Raw genomic sequence first — 13,009 nt, forward strand, 5'->3', positions numbered from 1 at the left:
TGAAATCATACAACACAAAAGCTATGTTGGAAAGAAGCCTTGATGTTTTGATAATCAGGACACTTGTCCATTGTGCCACTTGTGTACACATTAGTTTTGTAACCCTGAAATTAGGACACCTCTCTAGTAAGGACACTATGGTGTCTGGAATAGTGTTCTGTTCCACTGTACTTTGAAAACAAATCATTTATCATATCTACAGTGGAGCTTCAGTAGTTAACTGAATCCCTGGGGACCACTTGATGTTCAGATAATAACTGAAAAGTCCATAAGTGGGTAAAATCACCTTTAAACAATGTATATATACACCTTTGCAAACAATGAAATTTTTAATCACTTTAATAAAACACTCACTACTCTATTAGAATAATCAGCTTTGGAGTTTGAACTTCAACAGTATGCATTTACATTACAGTTGTGTTTGTGTGTGCTACATATTGTTGTGTGAGATGGCACGTGCAAGTTACATGCTTGTGATGCTTGCTTGGAAACTTGTTACATAATACGAATATGAGTTAAGACACTTTTAGTGACTGTTGTTCTGCTATGGTATCTCAGCATGAGCTGGATTACTTTATTCTTAAAACATGATGGATGTTTGCCATCTATTACAGTAACATATAGTTTCATGCCAATAATGTAACTATATACAATTAAATTTGTACAGGGATCTCTCCAACAAATTTTGAGTTCTTGATGAGCTGTTATGTGGCAGGTGGTGTGGTAAGATTGTCCACAGTGTCCTCTTCAGGTGGTGGGGGCTCATAATAAGGATCGCGCACTAACATGACTTCCTCAAGCCGTTTTGCTATTACACTGGTGCTGGGGAATGAATTAGGCTGTAATAACAATGTCAATACCTACATGATATAATGACAATGATGGGGTGGATAATAACCTTGAAGGAAAGTCTCAGCAATCCTTGGCCTCTACTGCTGTATTGTTTCTGTATCTCAATTGCTAGAAGGAAGGCAGCTAAGCCATGCTCAGTGATACGATTGTTGCTCAATGATAGACTAGCCAGGGTCACATTACCTGGCAGGACTATAGTTCCATCCACTTCTTCTCCCTCCTCTAACAGTGGATCACCTGCAGGTTCTGTTGTTTCCACCTTTGGTGACGGTGGGTGACTGTCTATTGGAACTGGCTTTTTAGCTCCTGCCATTGCTGTTGCTGCTTTGCTACTATCCCTACCTCCCTTCTGGCCTTTCTTAGTTGCATCTGGGCTAGCGACTCCTGTTGGACAGTAGTGGCTAACAAACTGTCCCAATAATTGCATGTACCTTTCTTAGTTTTGTCCTCTTTTTTGACTTTGTCTTCTTTCTTTGCAGTGCTGTCAACCCTACTCCTGGCAGCTTTATTTTTGTCGATGGTAGAGCCTTTGGTTTGTCTGCTGCTTCGATCACTGAGTGAAGCAGTGGATGGACTACTTCTGATGGACAACTGGTGTTCCTACAAAACACATTAGAACTGCAAAATGAACTTTTTTTTGATTAGGCCACATATTGCTCAGTTCTCTGTCTGCAATACTATTACACTGCCTAAACCCTGTCATAATTATAATGCATACTCTCTCCATTATTCCATCATTTTAATTATAAAAAAAAACTTGTATGAGAGCAAACTACACATTTAGCATAGCCTTAGAGCAATGGGGCTAGATGTGATGAAGACCACCTCAATGCGAGGGGTTTAGCCATTCAGGATTCAAATATTCTAATAGAGCATACTGTCTGAAATTTACATTTACCACTAAGTGGAAAGTAGTTGTATGGTCATTGGCACAAAGTTTTGCAGTACAGTAATAGCCTACAATAGACAATTGTAGCTTCATTAGTTACCTCTTACCTCATCAGCTTTTTTCTCAAGTAACTGTTTCCGACGGTTGACAATCTCCGCATGAGAGAGGGAAAATCTTGACAGAATCTGTGCCAACTCAATCACACCATCATCTCCAATTCTATTACCAGATAATGATAGAGACAGCAGTGTCCGATTTCTCTTCAGAGCCTAAAAAATATCATTCGATTGATAAAACAAATGAGAAATTGCCCCAGCTATTGTCACACTTTATTGATGTGTCGTAGTCCGTTGTCTGTGATGGAGTTACAGCCAAGGTTGAGACAGAGTAGTGACTTGTTCTCCTCTAATGATGGACCAATATGCTCACAGTATGTATTATTCAACTGACAACATCGCAATGATAACTTCTGCAACCTATATAGTTGTATCATAGAGCATGTAGTTAATATGTGTGTAATATGTGTGAGTGCATGTGTAGTGTGTGTATGTGTGTGTGCGTGTGTGTACTTGTACGTTTTACTACTAGATTACTAAATCATTGGCACTGCACATTACACACACCATACTAACATACACAAATGTATTAGAGAGTGGCAGGATTTCAGTGGGCTTTGGGGTGCATCCCCAGAAGATGTAGGATGGTTAAAATTTAAAGTTTTGGTAATATTACTACACTTGCATTCCAATACATGGAAAAATCCTCAACAGAGCCCATATCAGTTGATTAACCTCATGGTAGTCTCATGGTAGTTGGCAAAAGCCGTTCTTCCCTACCAGAGCACATACAGCAATAAAAACAATACAAAACACAACTACAAGCTATACAACCATACTGATAATAGATAAGCTACAAGTAAAAGTTCAAGTAGAAGTCTTTAACAGAGGATGTATAATTAAAAGTAGCCTGTGCAGCTACAGTAAGAGAATTCCACCAAGCAGTGGCTGATGAGTGGAAATTTTTTTTGGTAGAGGAGAGATGACAAGTTTGTAGATTAACAAAGCTGTCCTTGCAATGTGTGTGGTAATTTTGTTGGGGACCAAATAGGATTGGTGGATGAAGGCTTACTGTACTGTTATAGTAACGAAACATAGCACAAGTAGATTTAAACTTGATTTGATCACACACAAGTAACCAGTTTAATTGTTGACGATGTCCTGAAACGTGGTCATATTTCCTTAAACATTTAGTAACCGAATGTTCCTGTTCTGTAATCGTTGTAGACATGCTAATTGGGACTGCTGAAGAGGAGGACCCTACACAGGTAGAGCATAGTCAATCCTAGAAAATGATCCAGTCAACATCTTAAGAACGTCAAATGATAAAGATTTTCAATGGAGGCGAACTACACACGCTGCTCAACTGAGGACCCCGTTGTAAATGTCTATCAAAAATAATCCCTAAATACCTTTGTTTATCCACTTCTTTAAGCTGGTGATCATCTACAAGGATTGCAGAAGGAACCACATTAGATGCATGTTTCCGAGCAAACTATATGACACTAGACTTGACATTTAGCTTCATTCTGCTTGATACAATTCATGCCTGGAATTCTCCGTAGATCAAACACAATCTTTCCTTAATTCATGACTTTCACCAGAGCATATCAATGTTCATGACTTTCACCAGAGCAAATTAATGTAGTATCATTAGCAAACTGTAGTAATCTATTGTGCATGACCAGGTAGGGCATCTCATTAATATAAACAAGAAATAGCAATAGGCCAAGTGCACTACCCTGTGGGATGCCACCCTTTACAGGAGACCAAGATGACATCATGTTCTTATGTCGGACACGTTGTATACGGTGCGAAAGATAATTGGTGAATCAGGTCAGCTTGATGTCATGAACACCTAATGCACACAACCACTTCAAGAGTATAACATGATCCAGAGAATCAAATGCCTTTCTGGGATCCAGAAAAACAGTACATACTACTTGACCAGCATCCAAGGCTTGTGTGATTGAGTCCATGGCAAATAAGAGAATCTGCTCAGTAGATCTACCTGTACGATAAGCTCCCTGATGTTGACTCAGGAGTTGGTGTTGCTCAAAATAAATACTTAGTTGCACAGCGACCAGCTTCTCTAGTATCTTAGCAAGGATAAGGACAACAGAAATTGGCCTAAAGTTCGAAGGATCATCCTTACAACCAGATTTATGAACAGCAGTAACATTACTCTTTTTCCAATCACTAGGGATAGACCCACAGCGTAAGGATGCATTATATAGTTTAGTTAGACGATCAGTAATCGTAATTAAAACTTCCTTTAAAAAATGTGCCGAGAGACCATCTGGTCCAGTAGATTTATGAACATCAAGGTGTTGGAGCATATGGTACACAGAATCAGAGCAAATGGTGGAAAATTTGAAGGGATCAGTAGAGCCTCAGAAACTGCAACATTACAGAAAAACTCATTCAGTGAATCAGGAGAAATGGTACTACTTATACCAGAATCACAAGTTTTACGTCTACCTATGATATCATTTACACTGCTCTATAGCAGACTGGATCAGACTTGGACTGTTTCACTAGTGTCTTTAAGTATTGAAGCTTTGCTTCATGAGTAGAAATCTTTAGCCTGTTCTTAAGCAGTTTGTATACAGTTATGTCATGAGTAGAATGGGTTTTTGATGCAAGCAGTTTAGCTTTGTTCTTCTCCTTAATAGAACACAGCAGTTCCGGAGTCATCCATGGTGTTGGTCTTTTTAGAAAACTTTAGCCTTGAGAGGAGCATATTGATCAAGTACACTAACCAGACAGGACTTGAAAAAGTGCCACATATCATCTATATCATCAAAGACATCCATAATATGCCAAGGAGTAGAAGCAAGGCATGTTATAATAGTATCCCAATCACACGTTCTGAATGGAAGGACATAAACAGTAGTTGGTTTAGGCCTCACAATTGACACGTCCACATCCAAGAACTACACTAAATGGTCACTTATACCAACAGATGATGAACAGAATTGACCTTAACATTAGGAGTAGTAATGATATGATCAATAAGAGTGGCACATGTTGCAGTAACTCTGGATGGTTCTGCAATATACTGAGTTAAATTATAATCACAAAGAAAGTCGAAATAAGCAGCAGAGATGGTACTAGGTCTATGTTTAGATCACCAGCTATGATGATGTGGTTAGAATGCAATGAAAGTTCAATAACAACATGCTGCAATTCATTTACTCCAGCACGAATATCAGTAGATGGTGAACGGTATACTGACACAACACACAATTGGGATTTCCTGCAGGTAATAAAGCAGCATACAACGTTAAGTAATCGACAAGAATTTTCTACTGTGTATTCACAAATTGGAGGTCAGCGTGATATTACTGAGTAAATTTATAGATAAGATATATGATGGAAGTAGCCAGCTTTTAACCTGTCACAATCAGTATTTCTGTGATAGCAAAATTATAGGAAATCAATGTGTTACAAAGTATAATACAATACCTTAATAGAACAGTCAGAGATTTAGTAGCACTGGTTGGCAAACACCATGTGGGACAACTGTCTGTACACAGTGTGAAGGCTAGTGCAAAAAGCAAGTTAAAACTTGTGCACCACATGATACTCCAACCATGTTGCCAAGTGTCAGTTTGAATTATTGGTGACAGCACTCCTTCTCTTCTGATGCATGAGGCCTAGGAAAGTTATACAGGGGTCAGTGTCCCTTGGTGAAAATGAAGCTTAGAAAGATCCTCAGTAAAGTTGAGTTAAAGTGCAGTTCTCTAACAGTAGTCACATGAACGGATCTGTTATTGTTCGTAATCAATTGCATAATTTTGTATGACAGAGTTACTGCCACACAAGCATAAACTTAATTCTCTTTTGAGTATGGGTGTACTTAGCTAGCTGTTGCATACTTGCATCCGTCTAATTGAAAAGCAGTCAATATCACAAAATATATCATTCAACTAATCAATGGACTCCAACCACAGTTTGAAGTATAGAAATCAACTTCTGGTTGGAATGAAACAACAGAGTGACACTACTGATAATGGAGGATCACTGTATGCTATAGATTTCACAGCCCACTTTGCAAATTAAAAATAAAAGTATGAGGGTGATTGACTTGCCAAGAGCAGTACAAGTAATAACTACAGACATACCACTTAGGTCAAGCACTGTACATTATACACACATTCAAGCACACAATGCAAAGAAAGACAATTGTTTCCAGGGGAGGTCTCAAGACCCCTCCCCCCATCAGGTTGAACCTCAAACAGGAAATCTAAGGTATATGGGAGAGGGGTTACCCTACACCCAGCTCAGAGACCTCCCTCCTGGATCCACCCCTGGCTTCTCCAGTCAATACCAAGTAGACTACAAGTTTTTTAAGCAGCAGTAGCAGCTGGGAATCAAATCAAACCTTGGGCATTGTAATTCTTCCCTACAACATGCTACAAGGAATACAGGTGCACATACTCATGCACACATATACACTATATTTACAATGACAGGGATTGACATTGAGACTCACATAGCCTTTGACTGGGCCCCAAGAAGATGATTAAAGATAGTTGTAGGAATCTGACAACCATCCAAGGCTAGATATCGTATGTTCTGTGTACCCACCCATCCTATCATCTTCTCAATAACAGTCTCAGACAATCGACCAGTGTGCCACAGTGAAAACATTGACAATGTAGTACACTTTGCAGTAGCCTCAACCAGTGCATTCATCAACTTATCGTTCATCTTAAGGTTCCTGACATTGATATGTTTGACTGAGTTAGGGTCTTCATCTGCTTCTACTGTCACATGTATCTTTGATGATGACAGATCTTCACCTGATGGAACACTTGGATCACATTGTGTAGATGGGGTGTGCACTAATAAGGGAATCTTAATAAGCCCCTCTCGTTCACACATTGTGGAGAAGTCTTCAGAGAACATTCCAGTCAGGCTGTTTCCTTCACCTGAAATGGGGAGTGCGAGCATAGATTATGACAATCTATGGTGCGAGTTTCAGCGATTATATGGTGTAGTTAAGGATTTACCTTCGATATCCGCTACGCTGGTGTCATGTTTTAGGGTAGTGGACTTGCCGGGATGTGATTGACGTCCTGCCTTCTTCATGGCTCGCGTGCGCAAGTATTTGCTAACGTTTCTATGGTTACCAAGTCTATTTGCTCACGTGATTATTCTTCTATTCTAATAAATTAACGCAGTAGTTTGAGGACCGAGCTACAGTAGCCCATGTCGACGGCTTGTGGCAATTTTAAGCCGCACATGTGGAAACCCGGCCAATGTGCGGCTTGTTTTAGATCAAAGGCTGAACACGGGGGAGCCAGTGTTGATGTGCCAACCAAATCGACTTCCACTGTCACAGCGAAGCAAACTCCTTTTTACCAGAGGCTCTCCAGTAAACTTGATAAGGATGTTTCCGAGGTGAAAGATGCAACACATACAGTACAAAAAGAAGACAAAACTTCCAACGTCACCAGAGAAGTCACGACTCAACAATCTGCTGATGAAACAAGTTCTGGCGTGGTCGAATCACAGAAACCTGAGAGTGCAAACGTGAAAAAGCTAAACAATCAACGCAGTGACTCACCAGCGGGCCAATCTCCTTTTGTTAGTAGCGGCGAGTCCGGCACCAGCAATAGCTCTCTAGTGGATAATATGTCCGAACAAGTTGCTAGGCCTACAGCTCGTGCGAGGAGCCAAACTATGGCCGCACCCCGAGTGAAGCCAAGAAGAAACACACCACAGCCATTCGCCCAAGGATTAGACCTTGCGTCCTCAGGCACAACAAAGACATTACCACATGGATTATCCATTTCTTATCCTGTTCCTCAGCCAAGAAGAAGTCACACCCTTGGTCGTAGCAACAAGTCAGCTAGTCCAGCACCTGTTGATGATGATAAAGTTAATGAGACCAATATTATGAAGGCAAAGTCAATGGATAACCTGGATGCTGTGCCTAGCAAGAGAACTCAGCCTAAGGTCACTTTCAAATCGGAAACTATCACTATTCCTGACCCTCAGCCCTCTAGTACTGCACCTTTGGAAGGCCACACTGCCAAAAAAACAGCTGCAGTAGTACCATCAAATGTTCCTAGATCAGGAAAGAAAGTTGCTACCGTTCAACCGTATGCTGTTTCTGAGGTGACAGACATTTTGGAGAAGAAAGCATTAGAGACAGCTAAAGTGGAGGAAAAGGAAGATGACAGCGATCATGAATATATTGAAGCAGATGTGATCAGTGCTGCTATAGTGTCTGTGAATGAACTGAAGACTCAGAAAACATTGCAACGAAATGGAGCACCACCGCACATGACAAAATATGCCACTCTGAGCAGCGTACAGCCATCAAGAATGAATGGTGCACCGAAGACTGGAGGCAAACAGAAAGCTGCTAGTAGTGGTGCTTTATTGAATAGGCAGAAGACTTCTCCACAGATAAGGAGACGCCCCCCTCCTCCACCTACTAGTAAAGTAGCAAAAATGAGGAGCAAGTCAATGTGTAATGAGGACGACAGAGAGCCACAGGATTACACGATGCCACGACGACCTCCTCCACCACTTTACTATAGTAACCATGAAACGAAGAACACATCTAAAGTGACTGCAAAACCATCAGCAGTTAGCAAAGTACCTCCTGTTAAGCCAGCTAGAACTCCGAGTACATTTCAAGTAGAGTCCCCCACTGAAGTCACCTCTGATGATGTGTTTGAAGATGAGAACGTCAAGGACGTCAAATCTCCTTCAGCTGATTCTACCTTATCTCGGCCTAAGAAGCCAGTGAGGATGCCCAAAGAAGCAACTCTGCCACAAAATACTACAGTACAAGCTTCAGATGAACCGCCACTGCGAGGGAAATATGCTGATTTGGACATTGACAAATTGGAAGCTGATCAAGCTCTGCTGAAGTTAGTAGGGGACCAAAAGCCGATAATGAAGTACGAGAACTTTGATGACTTTTCACCACCGCCATCACGTAATGAACAGCCATCAGTTGGTGAGGATGATGATGATGAGAGAGAATATTCATCAATAGCATTTGATGGATCTGGACAAGTACATGATGTGATCGTACGTACACTTAACATTGCGTGTGGTGAACTGACCAAACTATACTTTGAGGAATCTACTTTTATGGGAACAATGATGTGCTCTAAATGGAGTGATCTTCAGGCTGCACCATCTGACACACGTAACTGTGTACGTTACAATGGAAGGTTGTTTTCTGTACAGGTAAGTGTCTGTTGAGTGGGTTCTGTTGTGGTGTGTAGTCATCTCAGTGAATAACCATTGAATTGTGTTCCCTATTGTTTGTAGGATTTCGATAAGGGCCGAGCTGACAATGAGAAGCTTATCTCATCAAATTTACCACCTCATCCCAATATTTGCCGAGCTCTGGCCTTTTTCACAGAAAATCCTCCATCAAAGTTGAACCAAAAGATCAAAATCAAGAAGGGCAGTAATCATGTTGTCTCTGTGACCGACCACATCCCCACCAATAGTGTGGCTGACTTTGTTAAGGAAAAAATCAGCAGTATGGAGCCAGTGGAATATGACCGACATGTATTGCTAATCTTAGTGCAGATGTTCTCAGCTCTGAAACACTTGCACAGCAATGGCACTGTTCACAGAGATCTCTCTGTTGACACTTGCAAGTATGATCCTAAGATAGGTACTCTGAAAGTGAATGACTTCACGTATGCCTTACAAACACCACTACCTCTTTCATCCTCAACATTTCTGTATGGATACAGTGAGCTGAAGTGGCTTGGTGGTACAGGCAGTAAACTACCTCCAGAGATCATCAACACCCCTGATGACTGCCAGATATTAGACTACAGTTTGTCGGATTGTTTTGCTGCTGGCTGTGTCATCTATGAACTGTTTAACATGCAGGTACCATTTGACTTTGATGAACAACTTATCTTCAGGAATTATACAAAGAATGATCTACCCCATATTCCCCAGCGATCTCAATACAGTGAACTAATAGACCAGTTGACATATCTATTACTGCAGGTTGATACTAGCAAACGTGTCTACCCCCAGACTGCGTTGTTGTTGACACAAACAATCTTATGGGCTCCTGTGTCATGGATACATGGAACAGTTACAGAGGGTGAGATATTAAACTTTATGGCAGTTGAGAAGGCACGTGTAGTGTCTGCCATTGCACAAAATTCCATCAAGGGAGATAAGAAGCCAGATATTGAACTGGTATTGAAGAACATTTTTTTACAGGAGTGTAACCCAACCGCTTTGCTGAAAGCATTGCCATTACTAAAACTTGAATAGTAACATACAACAATATACAGAGCTATTTATTTTGTCATTGTTATTGTACAATAATTGTATATATTTATTTTTTTAATGTGACAATTATTTTTTTTGACATAATACAATAAGAGGTATGTGGCTAATATTCAGGCACAAGCTGATCATCAGACAGCTGCCCAGCAGCTTCACTTGTTTCACTTTCTGTTGATGATTCCTCGTATTCAGATATATCAGAATCTTGATCACCATTGATCATGTCACTATAGTCAATCCTTGATGTTGCTTGACGTGAAGGTCGATGACTGCTTGATGAAGTGACTTCATCTGGGGAGTAGACTGGTGTAGGTCTGGCTGGAGGTGCATATCCACCGTGTTTATCAATCCTCGAGATCCGTGATCTGTTTGATCCGCTTTGATGAGACGGGGGTGGCTGGTAGACTGGAGTTGGATCAGAATTTTGACTGCTACCACTACCAGATAAATATATCTGCTTAAATTTCTCAAATATCTCTTCAGCACTCTTCATCACAGCTTGGCTGGGTCTGTACCGACGCACCTACCACAAATTACTAGTATAAACCAGTACAAGTTGTATCTTACCTTCTTAATAGTTTCTATCAACTCAGGTACTGGATTAAGCATTTCAGCAGTAAGGTTTATTTCATAGACATCACGCAGTGCCCTCAGTGCTTGTTTAACATCCTATGTACCATACATACTGCATAGTATAATGATGATTCAATACTTACTGGACGGTCAATGGTGAGTGCAGCCTTGATGTTGTAGTTCATAACTTGTAGAGCAGTTGTCATTGATATGCCGGCCCTTAGGGGGAGGGGGGTGGTTAAGTCACTCATATTAGCTGCCACATCTTCTGCCGTAATCTCATCATCACCACTATCACAACTTATTAAATGGTCATTAGACTATGTTGGTATGACTTACCTAACTGTGGAACTGCTTCCAATATCCTCATTGTCATGGTGATCAGTGGTGATGTCATCATGGTTGACACTGTTGTCATGGTTACTAACACTGTTCTGCCTTGACCTCTTCCCAGCCGGTTCATTTCCATCACTGCTGGAGTGACTGCGAAGCCTCTTCCTCATTTCTGTTGAACCGCTTTCCTTGACTGGAGCATCACTTACAGGCTGTACTGGTGGTACACTTTTTACTTTCAACTTGGTGTCCTCTTGAGCTGGTTTAACAGCTGGTTCAATCTGTTTTGCAGCAATTTGTTCAATTGATTTTACTGGCTCTACAGGTCCCTGTTGTGCTTTCACAAGTTTAGGTTCTGGTTTTGGTAACACATTAGGTGGTTTATGGCCTGCCACTGTTCCAGAACTTTGCCCTACACCAGCAGGTGGTTGTATACCAACCTCCATTGATAACCTCTTCATTACCTTACCCAACACTTCAGGTTGTTCAACAACTAAAGGAGGTGGTAGTTCAGGTTTAACCTCAACAGGTTGACTACTACTGCTACTGGGTGGTGGTGGTGATGATGATACGTTCTTATTTGATCTCAACCGACTACAATACTCAACAATTGGGGACACGACACTATCACTGACTACTGGCTCACTAGTTGGTTGTTGTTCATCACCAGATTGTGAAGATGATCTGAATGATCGTAATGTTCTCCTTAACAAGTTACCAGGAGGACTCTGCACTGTACCCTCTTCTGATGTGTGACTATTATTTTGTACTGCTGGACTTTTATCTTGTACTGCTGGACTTTTATCTTGTAATACTTGGCCTTTATCCTGTGCTATGTGGCTATTATCTTGTGCTGCTATGTGGCTCTTATCTTGTACTGTGTGGCTCTTATCTTGTACTGTGTGGCTTTTATCTTGTACTGCATGGCTTTTATCTTGCACTATGTTACTTTTATCCTTTACTGCAGTGTCACTAGAAGGAGTATCCTCAGTTGGTGACAATGGTGGAGACCGTAGCTGTTTTGGTTTCACCCTTTTCTGCTCTTTTGGAGTAACATCAACAGTTGGTTGCTGTTCAGAATTATCAGTATGTCTCAATGTAGTTGTAGATATTTCTTTATCCACCATCTTCCATGATAACTGTCTGCTGCGCCGCAGAGAGTAAGGGCTGGTGGGTGCATCATCACCAAGGGGTGACTCACACAATTCTGTTTTGACAGTAACTGGAGACTTGATTTGTGGTAGAGGTTTAACTTTGGGTTTGTCTTTGTTAAGTGATTGCACGGGTGATTTTGCCTTCTTTACTGGTTTGTCATCTGTTTGAATTGGTGGTGATGGTAATTTAAACTTAGATTTAGTAGTTGGGGACTTTGCCGGAGTCTAAATAAAGTCCAATGTCATGTTACACTATATGTACTGACATACTGCTCACCTCACTGCGCCGTGATCGAGTTTTCTTCAGCTTAAGTAAGTGTGATAACTTGCATATTGTCAAATCTGGGTCTTCCTCAATCTCCCATATTCCTTCACTATAACCTCTTCTCTTCTTGGACGCCTTACTGTACTTTTCCCGGTATTTCTCATAAGCAAACAATTGCTGTGGTAACATCCATGCCCTATGTGTACCATAGATTATAGGGTGTTCGTTTGTGTGTGTGTATGCCTCACGTTTCGTGTGTGCCGTAGAAAAAGACGAACAGCTTTCGTTGCTGGGTCGGCGCACTCTCCTGTGGTTCTACTACCTACAGTAACAATAACGAGAGCAGTTTCAGCTATCATTAATCCGAGTACCCATACAACTACGCTGCATGTAGCGTCGTAGAAGAGGTTGTATATGCTACGTACGAGTCTTACCCTGGCCGGCCAGTGCGGGTAGCCCTTCATCTTAGCCCACACCCTATCACCAACGCTATAGTCGGTCATATCTCCAGTTACCGTGACAATATTCCCACCATGGTTGTTCTAATTAGTGCACAACAAAAGTTTTATTGCGCGCTTTGTTTGTTGTAAAT

At 41.1% G+C, this 13,009-nt stretch overlaps 3 protein-coding genes across 5 annotated transcripts; 1 reads left to right on the forward strand and 2 right to left on the reverse strand.

The window, feature by feature from the left end:
* Nucleotides 1–545: 545 nt before the first annotated feature.
* On the reverse strand, nucleotides 546–6,974 carry LOC136237554 (leucine-rich repeat-containing protein 71-like). 3 transcript variants are annotated; one of them, XM_066027741.1, is made up of 8 exons: nucleotides 6,816–6,974; nucleotides 6,296–6,734; nucleotides 2,070–2,217; nucleotides 1,849–2,010; nucleotides 1,284–1,452; nucleotides 1,036–1,236; nucleotides 899–960; nucleotides 546–839 (listed from the first exon to the last, which is right to left on the reverse strand). In XM_066027741.1, the coding sequence occupies exons 1-8, from the start codon at nucleotides 6,892–6,894 to the stop codon at nucleotides 705–707; spliced, it is 1,395 nt and encodes a 464-aa protein (XP_065883813.1). In that variant the 5' UTR covers nucleotides 6,895–6,974; the 3' UTR covers nucleotides 546–704. The 3 variants fall into 3 exon arrangements, with proteins under 3 accessions (XP_065883813.1, XP_065883812.1, XP_065883810.1); XM_066027740.1 differs by having other exon boundaries at nucleotides 899–975; XM_066027738.1 differs by having other exon boundaries at nucleotides 899–1,236.
* On the forward strand, nucleotides 6,958–10,176 carry LOC136237546 (uncharacterized). The gene is made up of 2 exons (XM_066027729.1): nucleotides 6,958–9,015; nucleotides 9,100–10,176. Exons 1-2 carry the CDS (start codon nucleotides 7,015–7,017, stop codon nucleotides 10,075–10,077), a joined length of 2,979 nt encoding a protein of 992 aa, XP_065883801.1. The 5' UTR covers nucleotides 6,958–7,014; the 3' UTR covers nucleotides 10,078–10,176.
* Nucleotides 10,054–13,008, reverse strand: LOC136237547 (hepatoma-derived growth factor-related protein 2-like). The gene is made up of 7 exons (XM_066027730.1): nucleotides 12,852–13,008; nucleotides 12,666–12,739; nucleotides 12,430–12,613; nucleotides 11,005–12,377; nucleotides 10,809–10,956; nucleotides 10,660–10,761; nucleotides 10,054–10,615 (listed from the first exon to the last, which is right to left on the reverse strand). The coding sequence occupies exons 1-7, from the start codon at nucleotides 12,918–12,920 to the stop codon at nucleotides 10,199–10,201; spliced, it is 2,367 nt and encodes a 788-aa protein (XP_065883802.1). The 5' UTR covers nucleotides 12,921–13,008; the 3' UTR covers nucleotides 10,054–10,198.
* Between the last annotated feature and the right edge of the window lies 1 nt (nucleotide 13,009).

The sequence above is a fragment of the Dysidea avara genome, chromosome 11 (genome assembly GCF_963678975.1).
Source record: "Dysidea avara chromosome 11, odDysAvar1.4, whole genome shotgun sequence".
NCBI lineage: Eukaryota > Metazoa > Porifera > Demospongiae > Dictyoceratida > Dysideidae > Dysidea > Dysidea avara.

Bases quoted from the DNA above. Each gene is read 5' to 3' on its own strand.
- LOC136237554 (XM_066027738.1), bottom strand. From the start codon at position 6,894: ATGAAGAAGGCAGGACGTCAATCACATCCCGGCAAGTCCACTACCCTA. The intron at 2,218-6,295 runs GTGAGTCTCAAT...ACAACTATATAG, and splicing joins GGGGCCCAGTCAAAGGCTAT to GTTGCAGAAGTTATCATTGC. The intron at 1,453-1,848 runs GTAAGAGGTAAC...TGTGTTTTGTAG, and splicing joins TTGAGAAAAAAGCTGATGAG to GAACACCAGTTGTCCATCAG.
- LOC136237546 (XM_066027729.1), top strand. From the start codon at position 7,015: ATGTCGACGGCTTGTGGCAATTTTAAGCCGCACATGTGGAAACCCGGC. The intron at 9,016-9,099 runs GTAAGTGTCTGT...TATTGTTTGTAG, and splicing joins GAAGGTTGTTTTCTGTACAG to GATTTCGATAAGGGCCGAGC.
- LOC136237547 (XM_066027730.1), bottom strand. From the start codon at position 12,920: ATGACCGACTATAGCGTTGGTGATAGGGTGTGGGCTAAGATGAAGGGC. The intron at 10,762-10,808 runs GTAAGTATTGAA...TATGGTACATAG, and splicing joins CACTCACCATTGACCGTCCA to GATGTTAAACAAGCACTGAG. The intron at 10,616-10,659 runs GTAAGATACAAC...AATTTGTGGTAG, and splicing joins TGATAGAAACTATTAAGAAG to GTGCGTCGGTACAGACCCAG.